The sequence below is a fragment of the Ooceraea biroi genome, chromosome 2 (genome assembly GCF_003672135.1).
Source record: "Ooceraea biroi isolate clonal line C1 chromosome 2, Obir_v5.4, whole genome shotgun sequence".
Classification (NCBI taxonomy): domain Eukaryota; kingdom Metazoa; phylum Arthropoda; class Insecta; order Hymenoptera; family Formicidae; genus Ooceraea; species Ooceraea biroi.
Genome location: NC_039507.1, coordinates 4,511,188 through 4,531,689, shown reverse-complemented (window position 1 = coordinate 4,531,689; position 20,502 = coordinate 4,511,188). Strand labels below are relative to the sequence as shown.

Here is a 20,502-nt window from a genome sequence, read left to right as displayed (position 1 = left end):
TGTAAACAAGAAGAAGGGAGAACCGTCCGCGTAATTCCCTCATTTTCCTTCGGATTATTCGTGCTAACGTACGTATACTACAATAGAATGGCAAAGCAAACATAAAATCATATTTTACAAGGAGCATTTATATACGTATAACGAGAATATGCGCTAAAGATATATTAACTTTGTATTTTAACACGTGAAAAAAAGAGATGTATTGCTATTTTAAGTTTCTTCGTTTTTTTATTCATATATTATTTTATCAATACGAAAATCAACGAGGTAAATAATGTATCTAATTCTAAATAAATCAGGTCCGCTACGTAGAGCGCGGAAATATTTTTTTTGTTTGGTCTATGATTTCCGCACAAAGAAAAGAACATCGGCGTTACGGTATGGCGAGAAAAATCGCTAATTGGTACATGGAAAATATAAACAGAACTGCGCCGCGCGAATACCGATGATTTACTGCAAGGTTTGATTGAATTCATTCGACTCTGTTTACCCGCTTGCTGCTCGTACAACTCTCGCCCTTCGCGGACTCCGATATTTAGCCTTTTTTTTTCATTTATGTCGTTGATTTTTTCCTCATGTTCGCTCGTTCATCCGTTCCGACGTTGCAAAGTTGTTCGCTGTAAAACTGGGAACAGCGAGCAATGCGAACGTTTTCTGCTACAAGCCACTCTCTCCCCTGTCGCGCCGTTGCAGCCCCCAACCCTCACTTCGCCGCCTACTGCTTCGTTTTATTCCATTTGATCTGAGGGACTGGAAAGGTATGCGAGCTCTGAAGGGTAGGCTAGGTATGATTTTGCAATCGAATCGCCTCTGTATATTTTCCAGTGTGTCAATTCGTTAGCAAACGCGAGCAATCAGAAAACTTCAAACGAGCTGTTGCAAAAACGATTTCAGTTTAAAATTGTAATGATGTTGGTACATTAAGATGAAATTGTGTACAAGAGAAGCAATTTCTTTCCACGCGCATAAATAATATCTCAAATGCTAATCATGCATTTAATTAGACGAAATGCGTCCAGACACTTCACGAGCGAGACTTGATAATTTTAATTATAAAATATAGCTTGTATGATATGAATTAAAGAGGATAAATATGTTTAAAACAATTATTGTAATATGTCAATAATGTAATAGAATAACTACTAAATAATTACTAAAACTTTTTTGTGTTAAATTTATGCTACTAAAAGACCTAGATGTGAAAAACAATTTTTCTGCAATTGAAATAAACTAGAACTGTTTGAACGGCGTGAAGTGTATCTACCGAGTGTCCTGAGCGGCGATTCGGAATAGATTTTTCTCTAAAGAGGTTGGCACGAGCTCGCGAAGTCCGCCAACGGAAAAGAAAAATCTAATAGACTATCGGAATCGAATTTGATCCCCTCTAAGAAACTAGCCCTTCTTGCACGCGTTCGCGTTACAACACCATCGATACTGCCGCCCCATCGAGCCCGGAATGAAATCCAGTTCGCATTTGAATCAGTCGGTAACGCAATCCATTAGCCCCTAACAGCCAATACTTCGAGGACGCGCGGAAGGAAACGACCTCGTGCGCGGGAAAAAGAAAGAGGAATAAAGTGGCACGGCAGTGGCGCGACCGGGGTGTCGTAAATGATTAGTGTTGCCGATGAACGGATCCCATAAAAAAAAGAGCGAAGATCTATAGCCCGCCTATCTTTCTTTTACCGATCCTGGCAAGCGCGTGCCCTTCCTCCCTCTTCATAGAACTCTCTCGAGTAAGTAGAGTCATTTTGTTAGCGTCAAATTGTAAGAGCGGATCGTCCGATTTCCTTACTGCAAGTGTCGGGTACAGAATTCGGGTTGGAATATTTCAATCACCTCGCACTTTCTCCCTCTATTCAGATATATGGTCGCTTTTTACTTCTAAACGCTTCAAAATACCTTCCTCACTCTTTCTTTTCCTTTAATATTTTATTAATTTCATTTCTTCGTATTTATCTGAGTATTTGACTAGTATTATTAATTCCCCCTCAGATTGATCCAAAAGTGTTCAGAAAATTTGCAAGAGATAAGATATCGGCTGATCGGAGTAAACGCAGCGGGAAAATATGGCTTCGGTGCGCGTTTTATTAAATAACGCACGATTTCAATATAGATACAAGGTGAAACGTCCGCGATTCGAGGGCGGTTACCGACTCGTTTCCGTTGTCGTCGGCGTCGTTAAAGGGGTGGCTTCGCGTCGTTCTCGCAATAGCATAGGTGCAAGTACGGTCGATGGTATTCCTATCTAGAAACGACTAGAGGCAAAGCGTCGTCGTCGTGCGACGCCTCAGGCGCGACGAAGATATCGTGTTTAGAGCAAGATCCACAGCCGCGATAAGCCAAGGTACAATGCTTTGAATACCCATCCAGCATCGTGATAGCATCTTAACGTCCTCTAAGAGTAAACGAAATTAAATTCGCTCGACGCCGCGCGAGCGCGGCACACGCGCGACGTTAGCCCGAATTTCCGCGCGCGTGAGTAACTGAGAGGTCCGCGGCTGGATGCGAAAACGCGTGTAACACGAGATCGATACGTTTCTTTCCCTTTCTCTTTTCGTATCGCCGAATTCCCACCCGTTCCATGTGCCGTCTCGCTCCTTCGCTTCACTTGCTCGGCATCCCCTTCCGCGCCTGGTTACGTGCCACAATTCTCCATTTTCCAAAATTTTTAGCATTTCTAGCGCTCAGTCTCTAGAATTCTCTAGAAATCTCTAGCATGAAATCTCTGGATTTTTATAATACTGCAATTTCTTCAATACTCCAATTTTTTTCAATATTTCACATTTCATGTAATTGTTTCTCAACCGATCACTGCTTCGATTTACTAGAAAATGTTTTAAAAACTCCTTTTACCCTCAAATAAAAATTTGCAAAGTACCGCTACCGAAACGACAGATTCTGTGTTGGATTTGAGCCTGTCAATCGTCGCGAATGACCATGAAAATATTATCTTGCTTGAATTTTTATGAATTATGTGCGATGTAATTGAGATCGTTTCGAAATTTGTTAAGAAATTGTTCAAAAAATTACGTTTCAGCCATATCAGATATTTTGCATGTAGAAATTTGACTAAATAATAATTCATTAAGATATCCATTGCATTGAGAGGTATCGATCGTGATTCTTTCGCAATTTTGGCAATCCATGGGCACGAGACAAAAAGTACAGGGCTAGACAAAAAAGCGTTATATCAAGGTATGCGTTTGATTTTTCCATGAAGTCCCGGTTCCCATGGACGCACTCTTCAGGGGGAATGACAATGGCGTCCCACGGGAGAAAAAGCCTACCAGCCACGCAGAAAACTACCCCTCCTTCTTGCCAACATCGTCGTCGGCGTCGTCTCGGTCCTTCTGATTGTTTCCTACGCGTTTCCTTCGCTTGCTCGATCCTTGTCGGTCTGGCGTTCAGCTACCTGATCTTCAAATTCTCCTCGTCTCTCAGCCACCCCTTACATTTCCGTAGGCACAAACGGGGATATCCCGCGTCTCAAAAAAATTTCCTGAAATTCAATATCCCCGACACTTTACATAATTCATGAAAATTGAGCTTACGGCTTTTTGGCAAGACCCCACACGCAAGCGTTCTTGCGTTACAAAATTCTATCTCACGTGATTCCTACGGAATAGATATTTGCATATATAAAAAAAAGGATAGTATTTTGTGTGTGTGTGTGTGTGTGTGTGTGTGTGTGTGTGTGTGTGTGTGTGTACACACACACATACATATAATATAATTATAACATACTGATATTTAATACGTGCTTGTATCAATTTTATAATATATAATATTAGATATTAAATTTCTCTGATAATTAATAGTGAAGAATATATTATGCAAAATGATTGTAATTAAAATTTGAATCGAATTAAAATTTTATTTATTAATTAATAATTATTTTTTAGTTTTTAATGATATTTCTAATATGTAGGTAATGTTTTTATGTAGCATTGTGAATATATTTATAAAGATAAAAGTTTAATGTGCAAACAATGGAAGAAATTAAAACAAATGTTACTATTAGATTTTAATTGTACATTTTTCCATCACAAAAGCACGATTTTAGAAATGTCTTTTGGCATTGTGACATACTAATGAAATAACCGCGTGTTTTCTGCAGCACACAATGCCGCACGAGCCTAAAGGTCGGAAAGCACGTGGTCGGGGTTTAATCTAGAGAAATACTGAATAATAGAAGAGAGTGGAGCGGGGCTCGCGATTGGCTTATACAATATTCAGCCTTGCTTTCCGGCCAAGTTCGCGTTCTAATTAAGTTCCCGGCGTTGAAGAGCGTTAAGCACCTTGTCAACCGTTTAACTCTGGTCCCCTCTGCTTGCAGATTCTTCCTCAAGTTCTTTCTCAAGTGTAACCAAAACTGCCTCAAGAACGCTGGCAATCCACGTGATATGAGACGCTTTCAGGTAAGTTGCTTACACTCGCCTTCAATTTACTTTATCAAATTTATACAATTTATATGTTTAATGAATTTTATCTAATTTTCATATACTTCACTTTTTTTAATCTTTAGCTTTTTGTCTCAATTCTTTTTTTTGAAAATTCTGAGAAATAAGCTTTCATCTCAATTAGCTTAAAAATAGTTTCATTGTTGATATATATCAATGTTGTTGGTCAGAGATGACATAAAATTTCAAGAGAGAGAGGGATACAGTCTATATGTTCATAACGTAACTTCTCTGATAATTCATCTAGCGCGATTTACAGCTTTGCTTAAGATATAGTTAATCGCTTCCTGCTTTCCACCCACTTGATTCAAAGACATTCCAAGTCGTGTCGCGGCGCTGAAATGCACACTACGCGAGACACTTCCGTCATTCAAGTCACGATCCGCGAAATTATAGGGGCGGACAGACGGAGACGAGAACGCCGAAATTCCGCCGCAACATCGCGTGACGCGTATCGTCGCAGTGAGCATCGTTCTTCGCGCAATTTCCGCGTATTTACGGAATTTTCCTATTGTTACCCTGATATCTTACAAAAACATGAATAACTTTAATATTAATTTTTGTCATACAAGTAATCGCTAGCGGAAACGGTAATTCTGTTTAAACAATGATTCTTCGGTAATCAACTTTATTGGGATTCTCATTAATTAATCCGAAGATAATTAATTTTCGGCACCATCTGACCCACACCCTCTCGTATTTATCCATCTATTATCTTTTACAATGAATACTTGCATCAATTTCACTGCTCGTCCTCATTTGTTGAAACAAGAAATTAAAAATGAGGATTTAAAAATGATTTACGGAAAACTGTGATGACCTAACAATTAATTTTTCTGTGTAACTTATGTCGTTTTGTAATGTTTGAGATTTTTAACTTCTTCTTTTGTCGCGTGTCGGCACGAACGACAAACTGAAATTAGAACACTTTTGGATTTGCTCCAGAATTGCTTATTGCCGAAAGTTGCGAATTAAAATTTTAGTGCAACCCTCAGGAAGGTCGTCCCGCCGCGCGGCGTAAAGTGTTATCGTCACTTTACGTTAAGTTAGTTGGTGGCGGTGTTATTCGCAGAGTAATATCACCAACGTGCGAGAAAGTTGCAAAGTCGCGAAGGACAAAACTTTCAGGCTTTTTCCAGCCGCCTGCTCGATTTTATAAACGTTCTTCTCGCTTCGCCACAGAAATCTTTTCGACGAGAACCTTTCCTTCGAGATACACGCAGACCAGCGTGAACGTTGAAGCAAGTAATCTCTTTCGACTTGCTTAAAGACTCACAAATAATTTGCGAGTTTTTGTTCTGTTCTACATGCTAATTATTTAAAAGGAAAAGCTGTATATATTAATGTGATTATGTTCCTACATTTGCGCGATTATATCTGTGCCGTCGTAAGTGTAAGTCACGAATTGCATGCTGTTGTAGTGCTCGACGCAGCAAATCGAGTTGTGCATGCTCGTTCACGAGAGATATGATGAACTTGGCTGGGCGTATGACGCGCATGAGAGAAATGCAATATGAATCGCGATAGCGTCTATCGCTCGCCGTATCTTTCTACGCTCTATTAACTAATATATACGAACGATACAGTATGTAAATCTCTCTCACGAAGGTACACCATATTTCAATTTACTAATTGCGAGAGTTTTTTAATATAATATAAATGGATACATCTAAGTCTCTTAAAAAGTGTCAAATGCCTAAAATATAGTTTTAAAATATAGTTTTAATTAATCATTTTTGCGAATACGTTTTCAAATAGAAAATTTGAAATTTTGGTATCTAAATGTAGAATAATTTCGTTATCGGTTTTTATTGTTATTCAATATATTTTTACATCAGTCCTCGCTGTCTTGCACCATCGCTCACATCGGCCAATCTCTACTTTATCTAACAGGTGGTCATTACTACGCAAGTGGATGTAAAGGGACCATTGCTAGCGATGTCGGACAACATGTTCGTTCACAACAATAGCAAGCACGGTCGCAGGACGAAACGCATGGACCCAAGTGATCCTGGTGAATATAACAGTTAGTACGGCCGATAAATACTATCAATTAATCAGTGTCGTTAAAGAGATTATATGCGTGGAACGGGACATTGATATATCTATCGCCTGTATATTTAATCGGTCAATTGCATGAGCATTTACACGATTAACTCGCTTTATCGGTAAACATTAATCGGCGAGCGCCGCGCAATTTTTCGTTATTTAATTTTGCAGTCGGCCGCTACATTCCCCGGCAGTAAATAGCAGCCAGCCTTCGACCTTCGTGCTAACAAAGCACTCGCAGAAAATACGGATAATTAATTAACGGGCGATAATTAAAAAGCCCCGTGCGCACATTAAACGCCCTCATTTATTCAACGTATCGACTTTTCACGGTTGATACAGTTCACGCGCGTTTAAGCCTTCAGCCTTTGCCGATCAAAATCGACTTCTCGAGCGATTCGCGCTCAGGGGTTATCGCAATTCGAATGCTCGCAACGTGTTGTTTCCCTCGTGCGGCGCCCTCGGGCATGGAGTGGGGTCAGTTTTCTTCGAGATCGGTATAACGACTCGAGAGCCACGGCGGGGCGGAATCGTAAGAGGGTGCAGGAGGGCGCACCAGTAGAATGGGATATATGGAGTCATAGGGCAATTCAGCAAAGTTTGGCGTCGGCCGCGCATACAAACGGCTGATATCGCGAGGCCACCCTCACTCTTTCTCTCTCTCTCTCTTACACACCCTCTCGGCCGCTCGGTCTTCCTGCGCGAGCTACTTCCTCCGTCTTTTCTTCCTTCCTACGCCAAGACAAGATGTAAATCAATGGGATGCGGGAAAACGAAGGATCCACGCTCCGTTCCGCGCTCCTTGTTCCTCGGTTCTTATTTTCCTTCGCTCTGCTCGCTCGAATTTCGCCCGAGTGCCTTGTCCCCCTCCCCCTTCACGCCGCGAGTTCCATGGTTCTCCTCTCCGACCGCTCTACGTCGCGTCAGCCTCTTCTTTTTGCCTGGTTGGCTGCCGCGGAGCGCAAAGACACGGAAAGAAAGAGAGCGGAATTGGCCCGCTTCTCTCATCTCTCGATCTGCCTCGCTCATTCAGTTTCCGCCTCTGTCGTTCTCGCGCTCTCTCCTCCGCCCCTCGGTTGCCACGGAGCGTTGGTTTGTGAATGCTAAGTTTAAGCTATCTCGTGCCACCCTCTTGGAGCCCTCCTGCGACGCCAATGAAGGTACCAACACATCCACTCTTTCCAAATCCCTCCCCCTCCCTCTTGTCCTTCGCGAGCTATCCCCCAAACGCCGAAACGAGCATACCAATGAGATGCCAGGCATGAGAGAAAGGGGAGGAACAGAGAAAGCCAGTATCTCGTGAATTTTGACGTCATTGTGAACGAATTCTCCAGATTCCTTGTACAAATCAAATCTTGATTGTCCATGAAATCTGGAACGCTTGGTTACGATTTATCTCCCCTGGTACCGATATGCCATTTCATAACGTGTTTCTTTTTCGGCAAAGCAGCGTTGCAACATTTTATCTTATGCTTTATATTTCATTTTCTTTCTCAAATTTGATTCATATACGCGAAAAAAACTTCGAAAAACAAGTTTCGTGAAACAACTTCATGAATAATAATATTTTTATGTACTTATAATGTGTAAATAAAAGATTAATAAAAATATAGAAAGATATGGAATAAATAAAAAATTTGATTGTAAATTGATGCTAAAGGAAGCTAGAAAAAGTGTTTTTTTATCGAATACCAAAAAAATTTCTTTCATAGACTTTTATAAAACAGATTAATGAAAGATTGATCTCGCGAGACAGGCTTGATTTTACAACATTATTATATAATGAGTGCTTGTTCTCACATCAGAATGTGAGAAACCGTTTTTCTGGTAAATTTCTCGAGTCTTTACCACGGCGAACGAAGTTATCGCGCGATCTCACAGTGATCAAAGAGAATCGGGCCGAACGTGTCGGAGTACAACGGCTCTTCGACTTCGGCGATAGTTCGGTGGCAAAAGCGGGGCTCGAGAGGGTTGGGAGTAGCACCTTACCATTCAGCGGCGCGGGGGATTTTATTTATTCCGGGTTGGTACGCTTGTTCCTTGGCCTCCTCTACTGAATCCCTCTTTTCAACCCTCAACCCTCCGCCTCTTTCTCCTTCTCCGTCTACCACTACCCCGCGGCAGCTCACACCGCGCCGCTCGACAATTCTCTACCAGGGTGGTTGCCAACGCGGCCGGCTCTCTTTAACGACTTTCTTGTACATTGAACGCAATAAATACCAATGTCCCATTGAGGAATCCCCATTTGCGTAGAGCCACACTCGCAACTCTTTAACGCTTTCGCTGTGATCGTTACTTGTTAACTTTATCTTCTTTATTAGAAATAAACAATCTATCCAGCGTATAAAATTGTCTACGCAAAACAATTTTATCATAGATTATTTATTGTAGAATTTTCTTTTTATTTGAAATAATTTATCAATTTTGCATATTATATCAAAGCAACGATTATTTCACTATCAGCCGAAAATGATTATAACAGCAAAACATAATTTTGATTAATGAAATATTATCTTATATGACTTATATCAATAGTATCTAAATAACTTTCTCTAAACGTGTCCAAATATAGACAATGTCGAGATCTTTTAAGCCTCCGAGATTTATTGGTGTGATGGCACGTAAGCACTCGAAGTGGGAACTGTTTGAGCATCACTGGGAGCAATATACCATGATGTCAGCCACTCTGCTGTGGCTCCGCTTCGCCCAGGGTTGGTGCCGGGGGTGGCTTGGCTTCGCCGGGGTACAAAATGATATCATTGGGTTATAAATTCCAAGCAGAGACACCGGCGGCCCGATCGCCCCCTCCTCTTCCTTCTTGTTACAACCCTTCTCCGAGCTATCCGACCCTCAGTCTCTTCCTCGTACTCTCTCTTTCTCTCGCCATCTCATCCTCTTTCTACCATTCTCCTTCATAGTTTCTCTTTCGTTTTCCGCCTCTTTCCCGCCTTCACGAGCCCCACGACCTCGAAAACTTGCCTGCCACGCCGGAAAATATATCTGCCACTCGGCCTCAACCGAATAAACAGAATATTCAGATAATTTTCTATATACCGTCCCCCCTCGTCAGTCGCAAGTTCTTTTCAAGACACACCACTTGTTTTTATTTAATATCTTTCACTTTTATGCTCTTCTTTCTTCTTTTTATTAAATTAGTAATATCTTTTTTTATCGCGAAAGAATTGATCATCCCAAACGACAAAACTTGGACACATCATGCGTTTAATTTTTTATGCAAGTATAATCCAATTTTATAATAAATATCACGATAAGTATTGCATTTGTTATACTCTTGTATCACAAACATAGGTCTATATCCGCCATTACCTCTCCAAACGCCATGCATAAAGGCGATATCACCCAACGAAGGTTGGACATCGGGTGGATCCACAGTCATAATCATCGGTGAAAACTTCTTCGATGGATTGCAAGTTGTTTTCGGATCTTCACTAGTCTGGAGTGAGGTCAGCAAATCCGAAAAATTACAAAAAGTCTTTAACGGATCAAAAATTAATAATTGATTCTGAGACATCGAAGGGAGCTTTGAAGAAAAAATGGCTATTGCTTTGATTACAGATGATTACTCCACACGCGATCAAAGTGCAAGCACCGACGCGACATATACCTGGCGTCGTTGATGTCACGTTGTCTTACAAAGGCAAGCAATTTTGTAAGGGAGCGCCCAGTAGATTCGTCTACGTTTGTAAGTATAAAGTGGCAAGTCACGCAGAAACTTTACGACACCATTATCAATTATCACTTACACAATAAGGGTAAATTTTTATTGAATTTTCCAGCGTTAGACGAGCCCACTCTCGACTACGGTTTTCAGAGGTTACAGAAACTCATCCCGCGGCATCCGGGCGATCCTGACAAGCTACCGAAGGAAATAGTGCTGAAGAGAGCGGCAGATCTAGCGGAAGCCCTTTACAGCATGCCCAAGAGCGGAAACATGGGGATCACGGGTTCTCTCAGAAGCCCGGGTTCGGTGCATGCGCCCGTACCTCCCACTTCTAGTTCGGCGACGGCTTTTAATTCCTACACGGGCCAACTTGCAGTGACGGTGCAGGAAAATGGTACCGCGGCGAAATGGACGGACGGTATGTACAACATATCTACAAGATATCTTTTGTAGATACACACACACACACACACACACACATACAGAGATATTATATATACACATATGATATCTATCAAAATTTATAAGTGTCGATCATCATTTGGACGTTTACTAAATTTTACGGCATTTTTCTGGAAAGCAAATACTTATCACAAAATTTTAGAATAAGAAAAACTCCATCCCAAAAGCTTCCTTTCATTAAAGATTCATGTTCTCACAAGATGACGTAGGTAAATTTACTAAGCAACCCCTCACGATCTGAGTGATCAAATACTGACGAGTCGTCTGACGGGCAGGTTTCTATTTCTAGACGGTAGTTCCGTGACGACAGGAGCCAGTGCTGGCGGAGGAGGTGGCGGTGGCGGCGGTGGCAGTAGCGGTGGTAGCGGCGGCGCCGGTGGTGGAAGCGTCGGTGGCAATGTCGGAGCCAACCCCGACGCCTACAGACAAAGCAGTAGTGCTAGTCCACATGGTGTCGTAACTGGCGGTGGTTATTGCGGTAGTTCGGCCAGCACGCCACACAGTCATAGTACCAACGGAAGTTACTCCGTTGCCAATCCGTACACCGGCAGTCCGACTCTTTACACCTCACGTAAGTCTTCCGTTCTTTCTCTTCTCTTACAGGCAATCCTGTGCAGTATCGCTGTAACATCCGTAAAATTCAAGTTGCGCTGAGGTGACTTTGCAAAACCATTTCTACGCGTTCGATCTAAATGACTTCAGCGCAGATAACTTTGCGTAATAATAATATAATGAAGCTATTATGAATATTCGATGTTTGATGAAGCGATTCAGACTTCTGCTCGAGTAAAATATTCATGTGTAAGATAAAGCTTATTCGTACATCGGATAATAATAATAAATAATCTTTTCTCCGCTTCATCTATTACTTTTGCTGTTGCGGTTGCTTAACTTTCTTACAATATTTAGATATCAACAGCGTTACGTAGGTATATATATAATTTAATGATGCATATATTAGCACACTCTCGAATATGAATTAGATTATGTTAAATATAAGGATCTCTTGTTAGGCTCAACGTCTTCAGCACAACTCGAAGCACAAACGTGATGCACGTCTACATATCAACCCCGCATGCGCTTCTTCTATCTAGCTACATTTCCGATGCACGCAATTATGATTTTCCCTTATGTGGAATTTTCGTTTTTTAGCGCACGAACAATATGGCATATTCTATACGTCCGGGGACGGGAGTGCGTTCGCCCCCGTAGTACGACCACCGACCACCTCAGTCCCACCGCACTGGTCCACACAGCACCACCTCGCCACAGCCGCCCAGTAACCGCTAACCGTCCACCATCATCACCACAGTTATCATCACCACCACCATCATCCTATGCACTGCGATTAGAGAATTAAGAGAGACTACATTTGAAAATGTACGTACGCACACACTTATGACGATAACGATGATCTCGTTATCGAGAAACACTATCGACTTTCGGGTTACATCAGTCTGATGTCTTTTCGTTCTTTCATGCTGCTATAAACCTCCTTAACTGATTAAAGACAGTACATATGACATTATATGATAAGAGGTTTCATTATAGCAGAGTAAATCAATAGATATGCGAAAATTAATTTTGTTGAATAAAATTGTATCGTTAATACACGTGTTAAAGTGTATTGATATAACTATAAATGTAGTAATAAATGTTCCAAACTTATTCTAGCTTACCATATCGATTTGTATAAATTATTAGCAATTTCACGAATTTTGATTCTTCATTGCAAGATGCATTTGCAGCGCGGAAGAAATTAAAAGCTTTATCCATGTAGAATTAAATATTGCATAAATGAATTCACACATGACGTTTCCGTAAGAGAGAAAAGAATAAGCAGACTTTCCAATCTTTTATTTTATCACAGAAGAAATAATTGTTTATCGCCAATCAATGAAAAATTCATTCTTTTTGACAATTTTGTCATTGTAAATACAAAATTATATGTCGCTTCTCGCTGCTTATTTTTTATTCATTGATTGTGTCCTAATTTAAACAATAGCGCACTACTAATGTATAATCGACAGTGGGCATGTTGCAGGACTAGGAGAGGTGGTTGGCTCACCCTTCAACATGAACCCATTTATGTTGCCGCCTTGCAACCAGGCATATTCAGCCGTTGCCAGTCCGCTGCTCCCGTCAAATGGCAAATAATGCTACGAGATGTAAGCTCCAATGAAAATGTCGTGGACCATGGCCTTCGCGGAGACATTGTACGAACCAACGAACTAATACATGCGGCTGTATCCGGTTAATGCATCTGGATAATTCGTATATCGTCTTCGTGAATTAGTCTCTTTTGTGGTCAAAAGCGGCAAGAAAGAAGACTACAGAATCACGTCATCGTTTTTGTCGGAGCTAAAATCTATAAGTTTTATGAGAAACCAGGCAAGTCATACATAGTGCAAAAATCTATGATAGTTATCTTGCACCGATCACCGATGATCGCACTAGTTAAGAAACGATACATATCGAACAACGAGAAGGTGTCTTTCTATAAACTTTGTAACTCGGTTAAACGATGGCTCAACGAATCATCGTTAAGAAATGTACTTAAAAATTATTGTCTTTTTTCATTTCGCAATAATTTATAATTAATATTAAATGCTTACATAACTTGTAATATCGATTATTCTGGATTGATATTAAAAAACAGCTGTTTCTTTATATTTTCAGTTTACGATTGTCTGACTCTAAAATAATTTGTTAATTGTAATTGATGTAAAACTTGCGTGAAAAGTATTAATGATGATAAAAGATATTTTTTATCGATAAATTATGATATATAAGATTATATAGATAAAATAGATTTAGTGAACCATGAATTTGAGAGCCAGTCGCACAAACCGAGTGAAAGAATGAGATGGTATCAAATGTTTTATATTGTTCGAATTGCAAAAGGTAAAGGTCGAAAGAAACCGACACCCCTCGACGGACATATCGCTTATCAGTGAATAACAAATACCATAGTTTTAGAGAGCATTTTCGACTTCGAAATTTTAACTTCCTACCCGTACGATTAATGATTAACCAGTATCGCCTAGTTAACGTATTGTGTAACTTGTAATTTGTAAAATACGTGTAAATATTGTTGCGATGTACAAAGAGAAAATTATTTCAAGGAATCCAACGAAGTGACAGTGACATCAATCTAGAGAGTGAAAATTATTATACATAGGTGTAAATAAAAACGTAGAGCGTCCGTAGCATATCCGTATTATTGTATCGGCGTCATTCAATTTTTTAACGTTACCCTTATCGGAAATGCACGGTTACGTTTCCGAGTTTACTTTGTGAACGAACAATTGACTTTGTCACAATCCGTTCCATCGCTTTGAAGCAGAAGCTGGACGAATGACGAATATCTAGGAACGAAATCTGTCTGACGTTAAAAACGTTAAAAAGTTGAATTGAACGCGATCTGTATAAAACGTATATAGTTGATTTGGATCGTTTGATAAGCCGGCCCGAAACACAAATCTCATACAACTCACGAAAGTATACGAAGCATATACCAGATTGAAATCCCCAGTTAGTCCAGAGATTTTACAGCAGTTTACGAGCGTAGATCGTATCGTTTGTCGAAACGGAAATGTCGTTAAAAGTTATTATCATTCTAAAGAGTTCCTTTTTGCATATCAACTTGGTATGTACTTTTCTTCTAGGAAGTGCATTCTGCGTCCCGGAGCCGAGAACGCTCTGTGATCTTGTGATGTTGATTATATACATATATATCGATTGTACCTTGGTTCAATCATGTCATGTCATCCTTTACGAGACGCGTTGTTCTTGTACGCACGTGAAGACACACACGCACACTCGCGCGTATGGATACACTCGTCGGTGTATATTGAAATAAATTAAACTTACTTTTTAAAAATTAAAGATCTTGGTGATAAAAAATTTTCTGAACTATACCCTGTCCTCTTTATCCATATTACAAGCGTTTTCAATGGCAACTGATATAGTAAGTATAATACTATGACTCTCTGTACACCATAATTATCGAAATATATAGAATAAAAGACTCCAAGTACATACCAAATGTGTTTAATCTTTATCCATAAAAATTCTTATTTCACACACTTTTTTTAAACACATGTACCGATAATTAGATATTTCTTGAAATAAAGATATTTAATCCAATAAAAAGAGAGATAATAGCAAGTACTCTAACGTTAAGAAATTATTTTAAAAACTAAATTTTAATAATAATTGGCACTTTGTAATTATTGCATAACAGTAATAATACCAATATATTTTCTTGATATCATATATGACGATACAGGAAGGATAAAGAATATTTTACATGTGTTGATCGTCAAACTCAGCTGGGAGCCTATTTGTCCCAAGAGAGAGCAAACCGGAATCAACAAATAGCGAAACAGTATCTGGAGGACCACTCCGGGGCGATTAGTTCACATGGTGTCCCATTACCTCCTGCCGCCAAACGACGGCGCGTATGATGCACGTTATTGTGCGGCTGTTTGTGTTATTAGATTTAGATTGGCTGGCACGTGGCGTGTGCCAGGGGTGGCACGTGCCGCATTGCAAACGTTACAACATGGTACAATACAAAATCGTTTTTCTTCAAATACTGGTTTCTTTGGCTTCTCATAGAAGGGTATCGATTTTCACTTGCGCACGGCTAACACGCTGTTACAATAAAGCGTTAATTTCACCGATATATAATTTAACATGTTACACGTGTTATGCAAAAACTGTATACGTATATATACAGTAAAAGCCCAACTTTAATTCTTGAACCAGTTTTCGAATTGTTTGCAGTACCTTACCTTCATTGTATAATTTAGTTTTGCTAATTTTATGAAAATTCAAGATTTTGCAAATTTTGTAATTTTAAAAGAGTCTAAAAAGAAAATTAAAATTAAAACTACTTCTAAGTTTTTAATAACAAGTAAATTAATGTTAATGATTACAAAATTAATATTTGACAATAACAGTTCAGATCTAGAAAATAAATTATACTTATGCATAACATATAAAAATTATACACATACTTATATGTATAACTTACATAGTAAATTATAATTTTAGTAAATTCAGTAACATTGGTTCCTATATTGTCTCAACCCTCGCTTTACACAAAGATACAAGCGCTTTTAACTCACCGCCAGTCTGTCAGCTTACTTTTTTGGCACGTGTTCTCTCATAACACCCTATGGAACATATCGCGGCTGCAATCTAATTGGAATCTATAAAAAGAACATAATGTGCGATTTTATAGAAAATCTGTAAAGAATCCTACTATATATTTTTTTGTTTTAGAGATCTCTCATAGACAGAGAAAAAGAAAGATGCAATATAATGTAAAGAATAATTACAATCTCATTTTATTTATTTCATGTCTATCTTTTCCTTTCAACGCTTTAATTACGATTTCGATATTATACCGAATCGTTAATAAATAAATACAAATATATAAGGATACTGTATTAAAAACTCTCACTTTCTTTAAAATCAAATTTTCACATTTTGTAATTCTCACATCTCTCCGTTTCTAACATTACGTGTATGTGTCGAAGAAGTTTTCCAATTGTTCCAAATATTATCTGAATTAAAATCCATAATATAAAAACGGATTTGTTCCGATTTGGAAACCTTTCCGAACAATTGCATAAGAGTTTCTTCGGTCTCTTTTACAGTTGTCCGTCTATGTATAGTTTATCGTAGCATCACCATGCGCTGTCTTTGCCATTATTATGTTATCGAGAGTGAGCTCGGATTGCGTGTCAAAGGGGATGAACATTCGGGCAAGCTGGGATAAGAGCAATCCGGTGATCCACCCCTGACAGTTCATCGCGATAAGATCTGCCCGTGCAATAAACTCCGCTCCATACTGTATTCTGTTTGCTTTCTGGATCCTACGACGTTGCGATGTCCATTGTACTCTCGGATGATGCGAAAGAATATTACCATCTGCTTATTACGGGTAATCTTCGTTCAATGGTATCGAATTTCCCTTGTCAGAATAATGAATCTCGTCAACAAGCAATATCTGTCCGAAATAATCTTTTTTTCAGATACTCTACGAAAAAGAGAATATCATTTTACAATAATAATTAATTATTTGTATTTATGTATTATATATGTAACAATAATTTTATTACTGTACATACAACTGTAGTTTTATAGTTGTTTTTTTATACATTTATGCTTATATAATAATTATTAATTTTAAGATGATTTAATTTATTAACTTCAATTTTCTATCATCACTTAATACAATTTGCTTTGCAATTGTAAAATATTATAGATAGAACTAAATGAATTTACATATAATTATTATAAAGAATAATCATAAATATATTATCTGTATTAAATTATAGTAGATAATATAAAATTACACAAATAGATTAATTTTTTTTAAATCGACAAATGTGTTATTAAAAGTGAACATATACTGGGATATAATATGTCATCATTAATATTCTTACAATTAGTATTCTTACATTAGTATTCTTACAATATTAAAAATATAGCCTCAAAAAAATAATAAAAAATAGTGCGGATATATTATGTTCTAATTAAAACATAGAAAACTGTAATTTGTAAATAAAATTATATATATAGAAAGAGAGAGAGTTTTTTTAACGAATGTTAATCACGCTTGAGTATTTCATCAAAAAGAAGATATATATATATATATATATATACACACATATATATGTACTACCTATAAATATTTATGTGTATATGTAAATGTGATTGATATCATATTAAAATAAAATAAAATTATGATTTTATTATATATAACTGCATTATTGAAAAATATTGTAATTTGTAAATTATTTCAACACTTTGTACTATATACAATGGAGGTGGCTATAATATCAATCGAAGAATGTCCCTAATATGAGGCTAGGTTGGCCGAGCGGTCTAAGGCGCCAGACTTAAGTTCTGGTTCCCGTCTGGGAGCGTGGGTTCGAACCCCACACCTGGCAAACTTTTTTTTCATACAATAGGTATAAATAAATATTGTTACTGAACTTTTGCACAAGTTTAACGTTATGTAAAATATTTATAATATTATTTTAAAATTATGTGAAATAATTAAAGCAAAATATCGATTAAGAATTTTTCATATCTAAAATGCTCCTTTATTTTAAATTTTTTTATGTTTTCTTGTTAACTAATTGTTTTAACTAATATTTTAAGTTGTACTAATATATTAAATATACTAATATATCACACATTTCTTTGAAATATAACAGTATTAATCTAAACATTTTTTTAAAATAATACTGATATTGTGCTTCGAATAGATTATATTCTTTCAATGTTTCTTTTGGCATAAATTATTTTCTAAAAAAGGAAAGTGTTATTTAAATACACTGTTATATGAAACAATAAACAAAAGCACAATAATTATTTTAAAAATTTTATAAATGACGTAAACCACCATCTATCTTAGAAGTTCTAAGTAGGAATGCGGTATCACAAATATTATATGTTGGCAATACAGATAACTGCACGAAAATTTTCTTACTATTAGTAAGTAAAGTCAAATCTTGAATGTTTGTACGTAGTTACCTTCTACAGTGTTAGATGCCAGTTGTGTCTATGTTTAGCTATGTTCAAACTAATATCTAATTAATTAATAAAAATTGAAATGAAATTAATATCAGTTATAGAAAATATCGATTACTTAAATTCTATTAACTGCTGACAAAATAATTTTTAATTAATAAATATATGAAATTTAATATATGATAAACAAAACAGTTTATAAATTATTCCTCATCTATTCAATCATTCAGAATATATAGTTTATTTTTTCGATTTTCACTTTTCTTCTTCTATAAAAACATAAAAATATGATGAGTAAGATACGCTTCAAAAATCGATCGCAGAAAGCTTTGTGATTGTAAAAACTTTTTTACATCCATAAAAGCATTTGTGTTGAGAAAGAAAACTTTCAGTTGACAACTTTGTATCTTCAGCACATTATAAATCATTTCGCTAACAAATTGATGGAACGCAATATTTTCGATTTAGAATTACAACCTGTTAATTTTAGAGTGGTCGTCCATTAAGAAGGTGGATTTACACTTGACAATTTACACTCATAGTACACTTGGTATGATCGCGATGCAAATAGTCCAAGGAGACGGAATAATATTTAAACATGCATTCGCTTACTGCAATAATAGTTAATAGATAAGTAATTATCTGGTTGGATAATTAATTTCCCAACGGACAGTAATTAATATAAGCATCTATACCATGTTATAGAGTCAAGGAGAGAGAATTTGAATATAAGAAAAGCGAGGCAGGATAAAGAAAATACCTCACTGACTTTTTTCTAGCAAACCTTGAAAATTAAAATAACATGCTGTACAAAACTATAGTCAAAGTGTAATAAAGTAAGAGGTTCCTTGTACAAGGCAATCAAATGTCTCGCTCTTTCCGAGGCAATCCCGCTGCATACTTAATCCTTAAAACATCCTGTTTCTTAATGTCAAGCTCGTGTTCTTACGAACACTTGCAGTCAAGTATTTTAAATATAACTTTTATGTAAAACTCATCAAATTAGAAAGTTCACTTCTGATAATTAGACTTTTATAAGTTATTATTTTATTATCTTAATTACACTAATTAAGATAAAATAAAATTAATTACACATTGAATGAAGTGACGGGAAATTCTTTTGTCAATTTCTTATTTCAATATTCCAGAAATAAATAAAATGTATACAGCAAAAGAAATATCTGCTGATGTTAAACGAATGCGTTTTCTTGTTGCATCTCACATTTCGCCAATGATCCAATATTCGTGCAGCGATCGGTAGCAATCGGCAACACTTCAATAACACTTCCATATTATTCCGCGCGATCAAGTTTGGAAAGATCATTAAACGAAGAACGTGACGCGATCGTAAAATCACCGGGCCAGAGTTTCCGCGTCTGTTTCGCGCGGCCTCGCGCCTCTCGAGCGAGGAGTGACGCGATGAAACGGGCCCACGGCAACGACGGCTGCAGCCGCATTCGCGAGCATCGATCGTAAAGAGGCAACGCACTCTTACATTAGAAAACGATGAAGCCTCGACGTGTAATACATATCATCGGGACAGCGAGCGGAACAACGCCATGCCGCGATCGTAAAATCGCCGTGGGTACGGCGAACGATCGCGGAGGCTGCATCGCGTCGATGGCCCCCGCGCGTTTTCGGGATCGCCCCGACGAGAAATATGACGGGGAATCACGGAATATTAACGAGAGAGGCCGGTCCACGCCGTAAACGCTCGGTGTAAACGTATCCGGCCAGCGTACGAGGCCAGCGGCAAGGGGGTAGGGGTCCCGAGATCCGCGCTAATTTGGTTTTACGTTACAGAGTGATTATACGCGCGCGGATTCCGGATCCCGCGATGGGGTAATGCAATGCGGACTCGGCTGGCACCTTAATCCGAAACAAAGCGTCCGTTTCGGCGAGAAAGCAAGAGCGAGAGAGAGAGAGAAAGACGGAGAATAAAGGAGCGATGTGGGTGCGCAATAATGTGTGTGCGGTCGAACCGCACACATTGTGAACTCTATCGTTCTACTTTACGATTGCGGTGGAACGCGTTCTGGGCTAATTGTAAGTCCCTCGAGGTCAAGGGGATACGGTATAATTACGTCGAGCCACTTACGCGACCTCTTCGGGTACCTTGAATCAAAAATCGATTACACTCTCTCGATGGTCTCTCCCTTCTTCCCTGAATTCCTGAAGTCTCCTGGAAGTCCCGTGGATGTGAGAGTGTTCGTTATATATTTCCCTGCGTGGACAGGATAAAATCAGGATAAAATGATTCTGGGGAATCGACGATTTGATGAACAGTATAAA

General features: G+C 38.2%; 1 protein-coding gene and 1 non-coding gene across 7 annotated transcripts in view; both read left to right on the top strand.

The window, feature by feature from the left end:
- Window positions 1–14,544, top strand: part of LOC105281713 (transcription factor collier) — a 76,608-nt gene extending 62,064 nt beyond the window's left edge. The window contains exons 7-14 of one of the 6 annotated variants that reach the window (XR_002193456.2): window positions 4,340–4,421; window positions 6,357–6,489; window positions 9,822–9,976; window positions 10,089–10,215; window positions 10,310–10,612; window positions 10,946–11,227; window positions 11,809–12,036; window positions 12,701–12,835. Coding sequence is in view for 3 of the 6 variants with exons in the window: in XM_011343139.3 (XP_011341441.1) it covers window positions 4,340–4,421; window positions 6,357–6,489; window positions 9,822–9,976; window positions 10,089–10,215; window positions 10,310–10,612; window positions 10,946–11,227; window positions 12,701–12,813 (1,195 nt within the window). In the remaining 3 variants the exon portion in view is untranslated. Of the gene's footprint in view, window positions 1–4,339; window positions 4,422–6,356; window positions 6,490–9,821; window positions 9,977–10,088; window positions 10,216–10,309; window positions 10,613–10,931; window positions 11,228–11,808; window positions 12,037–12,686 lie in introns of those variants that run through there. The other 5 variants (XR_002193457.2, XR_002193455.2, XM_011343139.3 and 2 more) reach the window with 5 other exon arrangements.
- Window positions 14,545–17,540: 2,996 nt separating this feature from the next.
- On the top strand, window positions 17,541–17,624 carry Trnal-uaa. The gene has a single exon. It is a non-coding gene; the product is annotated as a tRNA-Leu (tRNA).
- The last annotated feature ends 2,878 nt before the right edge of the window (window positions 17,625–20,502 follow it).